A 17313-nucleotide genomic window follows, 5' to 3' on the forward strand; every position below is an offset into this window, starting at 1 on the left:
GAGCAGGGCGGGGCGGAGCCTGAAGCCCCACCCCTACCTGGAATCCCGCCCTTCCACGTGGCTCCGGTTCCCGAAGTCCCGCCCCGAAAAGGCTCTTTGTTGGGCCTTCGGGAGCCCCGCCTCCGCCCACCGCCCCTCCCCTCCCGCAGCTCCGCCCTCCCGCCCCCGAGGGCCGGCCGAGCTGGGTTTCCTAGCGCGCCCGGCGTTAAGCAGCAGCCTGTGCAGGTGCGCGGTCCCCACGGGAGCTCAGGTAGGTCCGGGAGTGGGGAGAGTTCGCGCGGCCTGCGGCGCCCGGATCCCTGTGCCGGGAGGGACAGGGCCCGCACCCTGAGTTTTGCCCCTCCGTCTCGAGTCCCCGGCGACCGCAGCCGCGTAGATTCTGGCTGAACGAAAGGAGCTGAGTGACCGGGGCGCACTTCCCCGGAGCCTGAGGCTGGCGACACCCCCAGGGCGAGGGCGCGCAGTACGGTGGGAGGATCTGTCCTTGCGGGACGGAGGTTCGGACAGGGACGTGGGCTTTTCAGGGACTTTGGGTGGGTGTTGGGTTCTGCGGTGTGGGAGGGCTACCAGGTCACAGGACAAGCCAGAGTTCTCCTCAGTGAGCAGCGCGGACGGCTGCGGACCTCCCACACCTGCGATCCATGTCTCTCATGGCCCCGCGGTCCCGCATCGCTCCGCTTTGCAGCCTGAGAGCTTTCTAACAGCCTTAGTTCCCTCCTGCCCCCCAGGTCTTTCACATCCTGTTACCTAAACCACGGCAAGAATGACATTACAACCATAGGTACATATTTAATCTTGTGCTACACCCTCAGGTGTTGCTCCTCAGCCTTTTGGGGCATTCCCAGTTTCCTCTAATGAGCCTCACGCCAACCCCCACATGCTTTCCTCGTCTTCAGATTTGTCTGCCTGGCTCCTACTCAGCGCGGAGCTTGGCTGTTCTCTCAGAGTGTCACTTTTTGCTCCCTTGCTTCATGCACACGCTCAAATGTCCGGAGGTCTTGCAACCTTTCCTCAGTCACTTCATCCTTAGCATTATCTGGTCTACCTCATGCCTGTGAGGGTGTTCCTTAGATGCTTGGCTAACACTAGAGATGCTAGAAGAGATGCTCTGAACATCTCTAGGGACAACAGGGAACGAGGCTGACCCAGATAAGACCATTTTGAACTGAAGGACGGAAAAGAGATGCGGCATTGTGTATTCAGACATTTGGCCGCCACACCTGGGACTCTGTATGTACCCCATGTGTAGGTGTGGAGCTGGCTGTGGCTGTGGCTCCACGCTCCAGGGGAGGGCGGCAAGGAGAACTTGTATTGGGGCTGGGGGTGTGGCTCAGTTGTGCTTGGGTAGCATGCTTGCTCCCTGACACCACATAACCTGCTTGTGATCCCAGCACATCTGTGGCTATACAGCAGGTTTGAGGTTATTTTGGGCACGAGAATCCTGCCTTGGGCCACATCTGGAGGGAACAAACGGCAGGAGAAACTAAGGGTGACTGTATTACCGCAGGCCTTGGGCAGGCTCCTCAGAGACAGTGGTATATAGTCCAAGCTGTGGTTCCTTGGATGAGCCCCTCCCCTCCCCCAACCTCCTCTCATGTGATTTTTGTTCTGTGAACCATCACTGCCTTTTGCCCTGTCGTGAAGTTCCCTTCCCCAAGAGACCTGGGACTCTGGTGTCGCTGGGGCTATACCACCCAGAAACTCAATACAGAACCTGTCAGAGGCCAAGCTGACCCCAGTCTTTGGTTCACTAGTTATGAGTCTACAAAGCTCAGAATGTTAGGTTTCATGCTTATGATGCACGTGACTCAAGACTAAAGCCATGCCATTTTCTCTAAATTTCCCTGTTTATACATCTCAGCTTTATGACAGCTACAAGCCACATGGGAGGGAAATGTTGGCTGCTGAGCCCTGCCAAGAGGATGGCAGAAGGCAGGTGTTTTTAATCTTTCCTCCAGGGAGGACCTGTGCAAAGTAGTTCATGCCTACTTTGAGAAGCTGAGGTAATAGATTTGCCACTAGTTCAAGGCTATGCTAGACTACTCAAAATGATTAAAAAAACCAAGACACAGGTCCCAGAGTTGGGCAAGGACTTAGCTGAGAGGTTGTAGGCAACTCACTTTGCTCCTGAAACATGGCTATGTGAGCCTAGCTCAGGTGCTCTCTCCCCACAGGGCCTCAACTATGTCGCACAGGTTGAGCTGTGTGCTGTTGTGCAGCCTTGTGGCCCTACTGCTCAGCTGCCTGCTCTTTCTGAAGGAACACACACCAGCAGGGAGCTCCAAGGCCCACCAACACTTAGGGGTGCTGCCAGGGCCCCAGCCCAGCCAGTGCTTACCCAACCTAGCAATTGCTAACACCTCCCTGTCCCTGCCCAGCCGCCATCGCCTCTTCTTAACCTATCGACACTGCCGAAGCTTCTCGATCTTGCTGGAGCCTTCTGTGTGTGCCAGGGACACCTTCCTGCTCCTGGTCATCAAGTCACAGCCTGGCCATATTGAGCAGCGTGCAGCCATTAGAAGCACTTGGGGCCGGGCTGGGAGCTGGACTAGGGGCCGGCAGCTGAAACTGGTGTTCCTCCTGGGGGTAGCAGGACCTGTGCCCCCAGCCCAGCTGCTGGCCTATGAGAGTTGGCAGTTCAATGACATCCTACAGTGGGACTTTGCTGAGGATTTCTTCAACCTGACACTGAAGGAGCTGCATGTGCAGCGCTGGATGGCAGCTGCCTGCACACAGGCCCACTTCATACTAAAGGGAGACGATGACGTCTTCATCCATGTTCCCAACGTGCTTGAGTTCCTGGAGGGTTGGGATCCTGCCCAGGACCTCTTAGTGGGGGATGTCATCCACCAGGCCCAGCCTAACAGGAACAACAAAGTCAAATACTTCATCCCCTTCTCCATGTACAGGGCCCACCACTATCCACCTTATGCAGGAGGAGGAGGCTATGTTATGTCCCAGACTACTGTGAGGCGTCTTCACACAGCCATGGAAGAGGTAGAACTCTTCCCTATCGATGATGTTTTTGTGGGAATGTGCCTGAAAAAGCTGGGGGTGACCCCCACACACCATGCTGGCTTCAAGACATTTGGAATCCAAAAGCCCCTGAACCCACGGGATCCTTGCCTGTACAGAGGGCTCTTGCTGGTACATCGTCTAAGCCCCCTGGAGATGTGGACCATGTGGGCACTGGTGACAGATGAGAGGCTCAAGTGTGCAGCTACCCCTAAACCCTAGCCCTGAGGGATAGGTTGGGCAACAGCTTTTAGTGACAGCGATTTCCTATCACAGAATGAGAGCAGGTCCTTGCTGGTCAGTAGGAAACACTCTTCATTTTTATAATACCACCAACCTTATTCGATTAAAAGTGCTGAAACCTGGCAAACTTACCCAGTGTGTGCTGAATGGGAGTGTATGCTCCCAGGAAGGCCCAGGGCCCTTACGACTCCCACCATTTAGGCAGTGAAGAAAAAACATTGCATGAGAACCCCAAAGACTTTTCTTTTCGTTTTTAATGCAAACACCAAACTTCTCTTCTTTTGGACACAGAAACTCGAAGGAAGGAATAAGAAGCATGAGTTGGAGAAGGCCCTGTGGGGGACACCACAGGTGAACACTGTCATGCTCTGATCTGAGAAACTCCTTAACTGAGCTGTGCTCACAGGGACAAAGGACATTATCAACACAAATCTTACAAACCAGGCTCCCTTCTTTGGAGCAAACATTAAATTATACTTGAAAATATGAGTAATATTAAAAACTGTAGCTAAACAGCTATTGAACTTGAGGGTACGGCAGAAAAGGCCCCTTCTCTTCTGGCCCAGGTTGGTGAAATGCTTTGGGTATGAGGTAAAAAGATAGGCAAGAGAGGAGCCGAGTGGGACAGTGTTCAATGAATCACGCTCAAGGGCTAAGAACCAGGCCCATAAAGACTGAGACCAGAAAGAACAGGCACAGCTCACAAAAGGCTTCTGGTCTGACTGGCAAGGGCAGAACCTGTTGTCTCCTAAGAGTTGGGGTGACACTAGGTGGAGGCCATCACCTGCTTTCCCCACTGATTGGGTAGAGAGGGCAGTGGGCTCAAGCCCTCAATCTTCACGCAGGTAGGCATCCTCTTCCTGGTCAGCCCTCTCTTCACCCGCTTCCTGCATTTTCTGGTGCAACTCTTGTGTCTGTGTTTCAGCCAGCTTGGTTTCTGCTTTCTGGGAGAGCTGGCGCACCTCCTGCACCTGTGACTTCACCAGCTGGATGTGATTCCTGGCGGTTATAGAGGCCTGATCGGCTCCTGTCAAGAGAAGGAACAGTGCATTGAGCACAGAGAAGTCAGACATGAAAGCTGAGACTGCAGCTTGTTCCTCATGAGGTTACCTTCCCTGTATCTTGCTTCTCTGAGTCCAGTTCTACATCTTACTGCTTTTCAAGAGATGGGGTATTGGATGCTGGGGAGATGACTCAGTGGGCACCTGCTGCTCCACAGGACCCCAGATTGAGAGAACCCCATGTTGGGTGGCTCACAACCACCTGCAATTTGAGCTCCAGGAGATCTGATGCCCTATTCTAGACTCTATGGGCCCTACATACACATATACCTACAAACACACGCACCAAATTAAAACAGACAAAAAGCAGGCCTTCCCAATACAGCCGAGGCTGGCCTTGAGTTTTTCTGTTTCACCCCTAAGCTGCACCACCATACTCAGGTGGGTATTACATTTGAATACTGTTGTGTGTGTTTAGCTATTTCTGTATTTAAGGACTTGTTCTCAGATTCTATATACTTTCTATTTCTCCTCCTTAGTTTGGGATTGTTTTTTAAATAATTTTGATTTACTATGTGAGTGGATGCTACATGTATGAGGTACCTGTGGAGACCAGAAGAGGGCATCAAATCCCTGTGGACGTGGGTCCTCTGGAAGAGCAGCAAGCACTCTTAACCACTAAGTCATCTCTCTCTCCTGCCCCCTAGAGCTTGAGATTCTGAAGAGCCACGCTTTTGCTTTTCTGAGGTGTTAAGAAATCAAGTCCTCAGCTGGGCTTGGGGGCGCACAGCTCCCAGCACCCATGAGGCAGAGGTAGGTGATCTCTGAGTTCGAGGCCAGTCTGATCTATAGAGTGAGTTCCAGAACTGCCAGGGATACACAGAAACCCTATTTCAAAAAAAAAAAAAAAAAAAAAAAGACAGAGGCCAACTTCCATTTCACTTGTAATCATGTCTGATTTTGCCTTGTTCTGTTCTTCAGTTCCCTCTCTGATACCACTGTTAGCTTCTATAACTAGCTTCTGAATTTTCAGTTTTTCTTTTCATAATTTCCATATTTCTGTGCTATATTATTTCAGGTGTGCTTCTGTTTAGAATGTGGGAGCACCTGTGCCATACCAAAGTGTTACAGGTCAAGGTCAGAGGACAACTCTTCAGAATCCTCTTTTTACTATGTGGGTTCTAGAAATTGAACTCAGATCATTAGATTTGATGGCAAAGTGCCTTAACCTGTTGAGCCATCTTCCTGGTTCTAGAATTATTTTTCTGGCATACCCTGTTAAGGTCTCTCTGTGTAGCCCTGGCTGTCCTAGCACTCACTCTGTAGACCAGGCTGGTCTCAAACTCGCAGAGATCCGCCTGCCTCTGCCTCCCCAGTGCTGGTATTAAAGGCGTGTGTCACCACCACTGCCTGTCTGTACTTTCTAACAGGCTATATGTCATTTTCTGCCTCAATTCAATCTGACATGTTTTCTCTGTCCCCTCTTCCCAAGTCTTTCTGCAGTGTGTGAAACCAGTCCCTGTTACTTCTCAAAAAGCTTTGCATGCTTTCATTTCCCCACAGTCAATTTCCAGGTTTTAGAAAAGTAAGTTTCTTCTTTCAAACTTGACTATAAGCAGGCGGAAAAGTCTGTTTAGTCAAATGTAAAACTTCAGTCTACTATCTGTTAGCTTGTACCTACCTTTGCAGGGTAAATCAACTACTACTGCTGGTTCTAGTTCTTCTTTCTAGTACCTTACAGGCTTTTTCTCTGAAAAAAGTTTTGGCTCACAGTTTAACATTTCTGAACAGAGATTCTTTTCCAGTAGTGCTCCCAACAGGTGAGTGGTGGTAATTCCTGGGAGCCCCTGTTGCAGTTCTTAGCTTCCTCAGAAGTGCCCGCCACATCTGGTGAGCCACTCCCTCCTACAACCGTGCTCTCACACTCTTGTTTCTGAAGTTTTAAGTGTGCTCTTTCTTCTCCACTATAGTATAAATACGATTATGTAGCACTGACTTTCCAAAAAATTAAAACCTGCTGGGAATGGAGGTTCAAGCCTACAGTCCAAACCCTTGGGAGTCTGAGGCAGGAGATCATCGAAAGCCTAAGGCTGGCTTGGGCTGCAGAGTAAGAGACCCTGTTCTCAACATTCCCCTCAAAATAAAAATCATTTTTAGGAGTTAATGCTGTAAAGCCTCAATCTGATGCCCTGATGTGAGAAAAAGTATACGTCTGGTTTGGAACTGGATCAGATGTTGAACATTGATCATTTCTCTTAGACACCGACAGTCAAATCACACCTTGGTACAGAAAAGAAAAACACCTAAATTTCCTGTGTAGGGCAGTAATAAGAGGACAGTGCTCTGGCCCCTAGCTCCAAGGCTCCTCATTTCCAATATGTTAACCTGTATTTTTTTTTTTTTTTTTTGAGACAAGCCTTACTTTGTAGCCCAGACTAGTCTCAGATTAAGACATCCTCTTAAGTGCTAGGATTATAGGCATGAACCACCATAGCCAGCACTAACATTTGTATACAAAGTATGAAGCAAAGGCTCAATTTGTTCACTTTCTAATTGTAACCTGGTGTCTTCAGAGTGGGAGTGTTAAAGGAACTTCAAGACCCAAAAGTGCCTATGAAGTAAGTGCCAGCACTGAGCCCTAGCAGAGAATGCTGTACTGGTTTCATCTCTCTGGTTTCTTTTTAAGAGTTCCTATACACTTATGACCTCATGTCCTCCTCTGTAAAGATGAAACCCTTAAAGCTATTTCTACTAGTTACTTTCTTGACACTTGCAGCCTGACTTCTGTAAGTGCAGATAAAACGTTAAAGCTTCACGTGGCAGCTTGGCCTGCCACTGGGGAGGCTGACACCAGCCTCTTCTACATATAGTGAGCCTGAGGCTAGCCAAGGCTATATAATGAGACCATGTCTCAAAATAACATAGAAATGGGGAAAACCTCAAAATCCTTGGTGGGGGTGGGTGCAGTGGAATGGGGTGGGGTGTCACATATCAGATATCTTGCATGTCAAGTATTTACACTATAATTCATAACAGGAAAGAATTAAATTTATGAAGTAACAATGAAAATTTATGTTTGGCATCACCATAACATGATGCACTGGATTAAAGGTCACAGCATTAGGAAGGTTGAGAACCACTGCTCTAAAAGATATTTGTACCACCAATTAGACAGTCTCATCTAAAGACATCATTTAACATCTAAATTAAAAGTAAACAACAAAAAGCCAATCCTTTACTACCAGTCTGATAGGCAGCCTCTGCAGCCATCTCTGACAGGCTAACTGCAGTCATCCAAGTGGTTTCCAGCTTCATGTATTCCTGCTGCTTTGACGTCATCTATAAGTGCAGAAAAGAGCTCCAGACACCATGAAGGGTTAACACAGTTGCCCTCAAGATAACAGTTTAGACACCATATGAAGACCATTATATGGAAATCGCTGACAAGTCTGCTCACCTCAACTCTGGCTCCTATAATCACCTGCCACACTTCATCTTCCTCCTGTGAATTCATTTTTCCAAGTAAACTTGTGTATTGTCGATACAGTGACACTAACGTATAAACAGCCTACAAACACAGAATAAATAATGAGGGTATAAAGTAAGTGAGGTACACTGGAAGGACTAGACAGTCACACCTTCAGAAAACCTTCACAAGTCCTGAGGTGTTAGTGCATACATGTAATCTCAACACTCTTCAGGAAGATGTAGCAGGAGGATTCCAAGTTCAAGACCAGCCTGAGCTACATATTGAGACTATCTCAAATGTACAAGGATTGGGGCTGGAGAGATGGCTCAGTGGTAAGAGTACTGACTGTTCTTCCAGAGGACCCTAGTTCAATTCCCAGCACCCACAGGGCAGCCTTCAACTGTCTGAAACTATAGTTCTAAGGGATCCAACGCCCTCCCACAGACACACAAAGGCCAAACACTAATGCACATTTAAAAAAAAAAAAAAAAAGGATCTTGTGGGGATCCCTTTCCTTAGCCAGTGCTAGGCCAAGATCAGCCCTTGACATAGTCATCAGAACTGAATAAGTGAGCAGCCCTATTTTCCTGCTGCAGACATTTATATGAGAAGGAGGAAGGGGCGGTTGACTCATAACCAGTCACTGCTTCCCTGGGCACCAGCATGCACTCCTACTCATACCCATAATAAAAACCTCATTACAGTAACTCAACTTTTCATCCGAGTTGTACCAGTGTAAGATGTAGAGCCATCATCCAGGACATCAGTTTTTTTCTTGAGACAGGCTCTCACTGTGTCAACTAGGCTGGTCTAGAATTCAGAGATCTGCCTACCTCTGTCTCCTGAGTGCTAAGATAACATGCAGCCTGCCTTTTTAAAAAATTAGTAACAGAATCTTTGAGTTCAAGACCAGCATGGTCTACATAGTGAGTTCCAGAGCTACACTGTGAACCCTGTCACATACACAAAACTAAAAAATTAGCCGGGCGTTGGTGGCGCACGCCTTTAATCCCAGCACTCTGGAGGCAGAGGCAGCCGGATCTCTAAGAGTTCGAGGTCAGCCTGGTCTCCAGAGAGAGTGCCAGGATAGACTCCAAAGCTACACTGAGAAACCCTGTCTCGGGAAAAAAACAAAAACAAAAACAAAACTAAAAAATTTTGTTTGCCATCTAGACAGATATGCAAAGAAAAAGAAATGCATAAGAGACTTTAAGACAGTGTCTTGCTTGGTAAGGCTGCCCACGATGGCTCCACAATTTCCAGAGTAGCTAGGGACTGGAGCCAGGAACCACTGCATGCTGACTGCTCTGGTGATTGTATGATCACAGACCTCTTGAAACCTATTGAAGCAGATGAGCTGTTTTTTTTTTTTTTAAATATTTTATTTATTATGTATACAACATTCTGCTTCCATATATATCTGCACACCAGAAGAGGGCACCAGATCTCATAATGGATGGTTGTGAGCCATCATGTGGTTGCTGGGAATTGAACTCAGGACCTCTGGAAGAGCAGCCAGTGCTCTTAACCACTGAGCCATCTCTCCAGCCCCCAGATGAGCTGTTTTATGTACTAGGCTATCTGCCTTAACCTTCACATCCTCCTGCCTCTACCTCCCAAGGGGTGGGATTATGGGTGTGCACCACCATGTTGTTAAGAATAAAACCAAGGCAAGCACTCTATAAAGAGCTACTACAAAAACCCAGCCCTTAGCAACATTTTCTTAAATGGCCAGACTGTAAATATTTGAGGGTCAAGAGCCTTTTGACTTCTGCTAAAGCTACTGAAACTCTAGCAACACATACATAAACCTGGCCAAGTTCCAATAAAATACAAACACGGCTATTAGACCTGATATGTTTGTGAGCCACAGTTAAGAGGGGAGTGCAGACTGTAGCTCTTTAGAGTACTTGCCTGGCACCATAAACCTCTGGATTCCATCTCATTACATGGGGAAAAACATGCGCAAAAGGACACATACCTTTGTATACTCAGTGATTGCTTCCATCAGAGCATATGTGGTTTGGGACAGAAAGGTGGAGGTGCTATCTGTCACCAAAGACACAGCCCTCCTCATTAATGCTTCGTTACTAAGAGATTGAGGCTCCGATTTCTGAAAGACAAACAGTCACTCAATTTCCAACCTGAATAAAGCTTAAGATGAGGAGTTCCAGGTCTCAGAAGATCCCCTGCACTTTGTGCAGGTGGAGCTCCGGCCGCCTTCTTCCTTGGGGTAACTTTTTAGGCTTTCTGTTTGGTGATTTAAGACAGCATAGGGATATAACTACAGGGTAAGGTTCCTTTCCACGCTCACTCACCTAGAGAACTGAGTGTCAAGGGAGCCGTGGCAGAGTCGACCAATCCTGTGTCGAGGTGTTACTAGCAAAGACTTCAGATATCTCATGTGAACTGAGCTGAGTCTAACAGTAGATGTGGGGTGATCTGGGCAGGGGAAGACCCACTCACTATAACCTCAGCTATTATACTGAAAATCAGAATTATGGGATTTGGTCACTCCAACTAAAAACCCGATGTGACTCATCACCCAAATAACCTTTTTTCCTTCTGACAGAGACCTCGCTGTATCAAAACCACTGTTCTGTGGTCTACTTACTGTGTTGGTTTTGCTGGGTGGAGTGTAAAACTCCAGAATAACTGTTAGAAGCAGCATGACTATGAAATGGTTTTTAATACGTGAATAAATCAAGAATGCCATATCTATATTTCATACACACCTCAAACTCTGACATAGCATCTTGAAACCCTGAGTATAACAACCCTAACTTTACAATGTGTTTTCATTCATTTCTGGTGTGGACATCTCTACCTTTTACAGATGATTAAATTCACACACAGAACAGCCATGAAACTTTCCCTAGAAATCAATTATATAGTTAAACCTCAAAGCAAACTCTCTCCAAAGCCTGTACTCTTATGTTCTGCTGACCCAATACAGTGCCACACAGATCATCAAACATCAAAACATACACTTACAGTAGTCAGAAAGAGAAGGACAGTTGACTGGGAACTGAGAAAGCCTTTAAAGGGATGTGACTTGGTCCTCAAGAAGCTAAGACTAAAATGGTTAAGGTCCTTGGAAGGAAATGAACCCCAAAGTCAAAGCCCAGTTGGCATGAGAGAAATGAAGGTGTTATGGGCCAGGGGCGCAAGCACTTTAGCTGTCTGTAGCACATAATGGGGTCACATCACGGAGTTTGCAAGGGCAGACTGACACTGCAGGAGAGTGGTACAGAAGCTCTAGTCCTGTGGCCCAGAACTGACTAGTACCTGGGACTCAGAAAGCAGTGTATAAACAGAGAAGGACAAACCCCACAATTCTCAGAGAAAAAGAATGTTTCAGGCTGGCAAGACAATTCAGTTGTGAAGGAGGCACCGGCTGCTGAGCCAGACTACTTGTTCAACCACCGGAACCAGCTCCTGCATCTGTCCTGATATCTTCACCCATCACACAAAAATATAATTGTAAAAGGGCTGTTTTGGGCTGGAGAGACAGCTCAATGATTAAGAGCACCAACTGCTCTTCCAGAAGACTAGGGTTCAATTCCCAGCACCAACATGGCAGCTAACAACTGTCTATAACTCCAAGATTTGACAGCCTCACACAGACATATATGCAGGGAAAACACCAATGCAAATAAAATAAAAATTATTAAAAATAAGGGGGCGGTTTTGTCATCAGGATGACTGATGTTAAGTGAACATTTTAGAGCTAAGGTTCATCAGCAGGCAGAGATGACAGTTGAAATGCGATAGATGGGGTACAATGAGATAGACTGGCACAAGCCTCAGATGTTAAAAGTGCTTGTAACAAGCTGGGTGTTGGTGGCGCATGTCTTTAATCCCAGCACTCGGAAGGTAGAGGCAGGCGGATCTTTGTGAATTCAAGGCCAGCCTGGGCTCCAGAGTGAGTGTCAGGATAGGCTCCAAAGCTACACAGAGAAACCCCCGTCTTGGGGGAAAAAAAAAAAAAGTGCTTGTAATAAGTGGATATAAAATATCAGGGATATTTTGTTGACTTGAGTTTGCTGGTTTCTTATCCAGGTCTTCTCCATAAACCATCTTCTCCTTCACATATCCAGTAATTTTAAAAAATTATTTTCATATCATCTGCTCACTGATAGCTCCACTGGGTTCTCACTGACATGCTATAACTTTCTTCTTATGGAGACCCATTCCTCTGCCCCAGCAAATGGACAATTCATCTCCCTCACTCCTCTGCTGCCTATCAGCCTAACTAATAATAACCTTAAAACCTACTCAACATCGTAATATTCCCAGAACAAATCCTTTGTGGTCTCTTCAGAATAAAATCCAAAGTCTTAGTGACCCACAAAAATCAGGTCACAGTGTCTGATCCCTGGTCACCTCGGTGGCCTCACCTATTAAACAGTTAGTTCCTCGTTCCACTCAGCCCACCTTGCTTTTCTGCACACCACACAAATTCAGTTTCTAGGCTTTTGCCTGCAATCCCTCCTTCTGCTGCCGGCTTCTCCCTTCTTTAGGTCATTTCCAGGGCACAGTCTCACATTGCCCAGGGTAGCTTTCTCGAAGCACACTTACACGAAGCGTCCCATCCCACTGTACCCTCTTTCCTTCAGATTACATCACCAGATGACTTTTCTTTCTTGTTTGGTTTTTTCAAACAGGGTTTTTCTGTGTAGGTCTGGCAGTCTGGACCAGGCTGCCTCTGGGATTAAAGGCATGTGCCACCATGGCAGCGCGCTTTGTATTTTTTCTTTGGTGTGCCTTTTTGAGAAATCTCAAGATGCAACAAACCCAACCTAACCTCAAGCTTTGATTTGCCTGCCTTAGCCTTCCCAGTGTTGGGATTACAGGAATATACCACCACACTCAACTTATATTTGCATATTTTCTCACCAGAATATATATTTTATGATAGTCAGTGTATGGCACAAAAGAGTCCTTCAGTAAAGTTGTGCTGAATGACAGACTTCTGCCAACAGACTGTCATATTCTTTTATCTCATTCTATCCATTATGCAACTGTTTACCCCTAGTATTGACTAGGTGACCGGAACTTGATTCCTGGCTAACTCTCTAGCCTCACCAATTAAACAGTGCCTCTCTCCACTACTAATCTTATCCTCGAACTCCTAATCTTATCTTTGAAGACGGGATGCCTATACAAGTTCCTCAGTAAGTTAGTCTACTGGTGGGATATAAAATGGTGGCCTGTGACAGCCAACCAACCTCTAACTTCTTGATAGTTCCAAGAGAGTCAATTGATACACTCTCCAGTGCCAGGACAGTTGAGGATTACCTCAGTGAAAAGTAAACAAACAAATAAACAAACAAAAACCAACCAAACAACAACCAAGGGGCTGGAGAGACAGCTCAGCTCAGTGGTTAAGAGCACTGGCTGCTCTTCCAAAGGACTCAGGTTCAATTCCTAGCAACAAACATGGCAGCTCAAAGCTGTCTCTAACTCCAGTTCCAGGAAATCTGACACCCTCATATAAATGCAAGCAAAAGCTCCAATGTACACTAAAAAGATAAATCTTAAAAGCCACAGAGAAACCCTGTCTCAAAAAACCAGAGAGAGAGAGAGAGAGAGAGAGAGAGAAAGAAAACGAGCCAGGTGCATGCCTTTAATCCCAGCACTCTGGAGGGCAAGACAGGCTGATCTGAGTTCAAGGCCAGCCTTGAGTACAAAACTAGTTCAAGGACAGACAGCCTGGGCTACATAGAGAAATCCTGTCTGGAAAAACAAAACAAGCAAACAAAACAAAAATGAATTCCCAGGAAATAGCCACCATTCTCAGAAAAACATGACTACTCCCCACCCCCATTTTAGCCTACCACCCCCCCTTCAGTTCCTTTGAAATATATTTTTAACCTCCGAACCGCCAAAGGCTGAGAAATTCATTTGCAAAGTTTATCTTCAACTTCTATGTTTGGCACAAAATAAAAGTCTACTTCCCAGCTCAACTGGCGCTCAGTTTCACTGGTTCCCTAATTTGGGGGTGATGGGGGAGGGGCGATGAGCGGTAACAGTGCTGTTTCCACAACATGAGACCATGAAAATCAACTCTTGAGAAGATGCTGGTACAGTACAGTGCACAGCATCATGGGAGGTGACACTTGTGCAACTATGGCGGCTTCTATGAAGAACGGGAAAAGTCACATGACCGTCCCTTACCTGTGCAATAGGAACTGCACACAGGGTCATGCCGAATCCAGCCATCATCGTTTTGTGCCATGGTCTTATCAATGCTGAGAAACAGCGTTTCTTAGAATTAGCCACGACCGGGACACGCTGTCCATACCTGGAAACATAGATCAAATTTTAAAAATCACAAATCTGTCAAGGGCTCTTGGGTCTGCAGGAATTGGACCAAGCAGGAAACTAAACAAGGAGGTGGCAGAGGTCGTCTCAGAGAAGAAACCACAGGGTGGCCTGTTAAATCCCAGAAACAGGGAGAGGTGGTGGCGAGCCTTTAATCTCAGCACTCGGGAATCAGAAGCAAGCGATCTAAGCTCCAGGCCAGCGAGAGCAACCAGCCAATGTGCGCGGGCGCTTTCCACTAGGTGGAGAAGTTGAAAAGTTGCCTCAGAGCTGCTTAGCAACCTGACGCCAAGATAAAAGTCTCCGGCCCGCAGGATTTAGCTTTGGACCCGGGTCCTGAGTTCACGGTGTCTCTAATGATCCCTGTTGGCAAGGCGCGGGGGCCAGCAGCCGCAGAGCACCACGGGCGTCGGGGGCCCGAGTTTCCCGAGACGTGTGCTAACAGCGCGCTGCCAGCCCGGGCCCGCAGCCAACGCCATGGCCCGTCTGTCCCTCGGCGCCCTCGGGGGCCTTAAGCTGACTGGAGACTCAACGGTCCCACAAAGGCAGCCGGGCTTGGAGGACCCGCTTTCGGGAGCCTGTGATGGGGGACGGGGGACGGGGGACGGAGGCGGCGCCCACCTCAAACTTCGGAGGGAGGCGGGACGCGGCGGTCCGCGGCCTGGGGCCGACGCTGGCCGGCACTGCGGACCCGGCTCCTCTCGCCGCTTCCCGCCCTCTGCTGCCACTGCCGTACCTGAAAAGGGAGGCTACGCTCCGGGACATCCAACTTCTCAGAGCCGCCATCCCGCGGCGGACGGACGCCGGACGCACACGCCGGAAGTGACGCAGCATAGCGAGTAGAAGGGCGAGCGCAGCGGGCTCCAGGGAGCCCCGGGCCTCGTGGCCACGCCCCCACGAGAGGACGCAATTGCGATTGGACAGGCGGATGGGCGGGGCAGGAGGGCTGGGAAACGGCTGTAACGGTCGCACCTGGCGTTCAACCGCTGGCACTTCGGCGCGGGACGCGGCAGGCCCCGGGGCTGGGGCTGGGGCTGGGGGATTCTGAGCGGCGTCGCGCGCCGAAACGCGTGCGGTGGGCTGGGGTCCGGACGGGAGGGGCCGTGCCTGGAGAGGGGAAGGTGCTCAACCTGGAGGTGCTGGGTCGCGGCGGGGCGGGGCGGGGGCGGGGCGGGGCGGGGGCGCTGTCACTTCAGCACCAGGAAGTAGGTGGTCCAGCCGGCCAGCAGCAGCGCCCCGATGAGCACCGTGTAGCTGAGGAGCACGAAGGCGAGCAGCTCCCGCAGCAGCTGCAGCATGTGAACGGTGGACGAGGCCGGCATCGTCATGCAGAGACCTGGAGCCTGAGCACGCGCAGGGTGCATGCGGCAGGACAACACTCTTTCAAAACCAAAGCAAAGGAAGCCCAAAGTGCTGTTCTGCGCTAAAAAAAAAAAAGTGCCTTCTAAAACAGTAGTTGCCCGCACTCTTTCTCACTGGCAACTGACCTCCAAAAGGGAGAGCCTGGCCTTTCCCAGACCTGACTTTGCATTAGACTTCAAACCGGCCCTCTCTTGCCACCCACTCTTGCATTTTTAATGCAGCTGGTGCCGCTAATGGACTCGTGGAGGACAGCTTTATTTTTCCTTCACTCAAGCTGCAGCCCTGTCTGTGGGCCTGCCTCAGAGTGGAAAAGAAGCAGCGGGCCATTGCTCATTTCCCCGATCATTCTCCTGACCTCAGGATTTGCGTGTGTGTGTGTGTGTGTGTGTGTGTGTGTGTGTGTGTGTGTGTGTGTGTGTGTGTGCCTCAGCATGCTTGCCTTACAGCCCATCAGGATAAAAACCGAAGGGTGCCAAGCGATAGGTACCGACTCGATCTTGGGCTCACATCATTCCCAACATGCATTACAACCCCATCCTTGCGAATTTCACCTCAGATGCTAAGAGTCACAAACCAGCTCATCTTCATTGCTGCCTTGCCTGGCAGATCCCCTCAATGCTAACCGCTACTCTTCCCAATTTACTCACTTGGCAAAGTTTCCACGACTCCTCCTCCGCCACAGCTTCCACAACTTCTCTCTGGGCTGGTGAAGGTAGACTTGTGCACACTCCAGAGATCTGGGCAAAGCTGAGAGGTTTTCAGACAGCTAAAGCACTCAACAACTAGGTGTGGTCCAGCGACCAATTACAACCTCCGTGTGGTTTCCGAGCTCCCAGAGAGCTGCGCACAGGCAATCCTAGGCCAGGCGGGGCATTGGCAACCCTGCCCGCCCTCGGTCTGTGTCACCTCCAGAGTCTACAGGATGAGGCATCAGCAGTTTTCAAGGCTCCTGACTGAAATGGGCTTAACAAGCGGTACACCAGGGGGGTATTTCAAGCCCCTTCTTGTCTTGTTTGTCTAAACACTCCAGATGGGCCATACTTCCAATACATCTAAAACGGAAAGCAGCCTTGACAAGAGTCTGGGACCTGGCAGAACCAGTGAACATTCACTACCGTCTTACTCCGATGTCTTAACAAAGGCAAGTGTGAGCATGCACAAGTGTATGTGAGAACCATAGATGATAGCCCCAGAGCGCATGATCCTGATTTACAAAGTTTAGCAGTTTGCAAACTCATTACCCAGGCACCTTCCCAGTGTAGCTATAGAAGTAAGGCAACAAAAGAACCCAGCTGGGAATGGAAAGAACACTTTCCTGTCCCTGATGTAACAACAAAGGGAAAGCAAGCACAAATATACAAGCTCATTCTTCTGCTTATACTAGATTATGAAGACTATTTTTTGACCTTCGGAAAAGCAGGCAGTGTGGACGTCAACTCTTTTATAACATCATCATCCAGAAGCAAATGGCCCCTTAATTTAATCAGGATCTCTTATTATCAAATCATTGCCTCGGTGAAGCCTGCTCGAAAACAGGGGCAGGACATCAACACGCAGCTCAGGAAGCCAGTAAGTAGTAATTGCTCCCCGAGAGGACTGGACATTTGAAGGGCTCCCATGTCCTGCCTCATCACAAGATGGGAAGGAGGGCTAAGATGTATACTGTCACCCAGACCAGAGTGACAGATGAAATGGCCAAGTGTTCAGAATAGGGCTCTCTTCCCCCCTCACCCTTACTCTTCAAATGGATGCCTCAAAGCAGTTATGTGGCTTATACTCTGCTGAATCTACAAACCTGCCAAATTGAGGGTATTTTATAGCAATGGAATAACTAAAGCTAAGACATACTACATGGGGGCTGAATATATAAAGAACTACAACATGGAGTAAAATCAC

General features: G+C 48.5%; 2 protein-coding genes across 2 annotated transcripts; one reads left to right on the forward strand and one right to left on the reverse strand.

Annotated features, from left to right (window-relative positions):
- The first annotated feature begins 169 nt into the window (after positions 1 to 169).
- On the forward strand, positions 170 to 3747 carry B3gnt4 (UDP-GlcNAc:betaGal beta-1,3-N-acetylglucosaminyltransferase 4). Its single transcript, XM_027413991.2, has 2 exons — positions 170 to 250; positions 2175 to 3747. Exon 2 carries the CDS (start codon positions 2185 to 2187, stop codon positions 3235 to 3237), a length of 1053 nt encoding a protein of 350 aa, XP_027269792.1. The 5' UTR covers positions 170 to 250; positions 2175 to 2184; the 3' UTR covers positions 3238 to 3747.
- On the reverse strand, positions 3495 to 14942 carry Diablo (diablo IAP-binding mitochondrial protein). Its single transcript, XM_027413993.2, has 6 exons — positions 14792 to 14942; positions 13909 to 14035; positions 9710 to 9841; positions 7717 to 7827; positions 7502 to 7598; positions 3495 to 4285 (listed from the first exon to the last, which is right to left on the reverse strand). Exons 1-6 carry the CDS (start codon positions 14887 to 14889, stop codon positions 4089 to 4091), a joined length of 762 nt encoding a protein of 253 aa, XP_027269794.1. The 5' UTR covers positions 14890 to 14942; the 3' UTR covers positions 3495 to 4088.
- Positions 14943 to 17313: the final 2371 nt, after the last annotated feature.

The sequence above is a fragment of the Cricetulus griseus genome, chromosome 4, assembly GCF_003668045.3.
Source record: "Cricetulus griseus strain 17A/GY chromosome 4, alternate assembly CriGri-PICRH-1.0, whole genome shotgun sequence".
Lineage (NCBI taxonomy): Eukaryota > Metazoa > Chordata > Mammalia > Rodentia > Cricetidae > Cricetulus > Cricetulus griseus.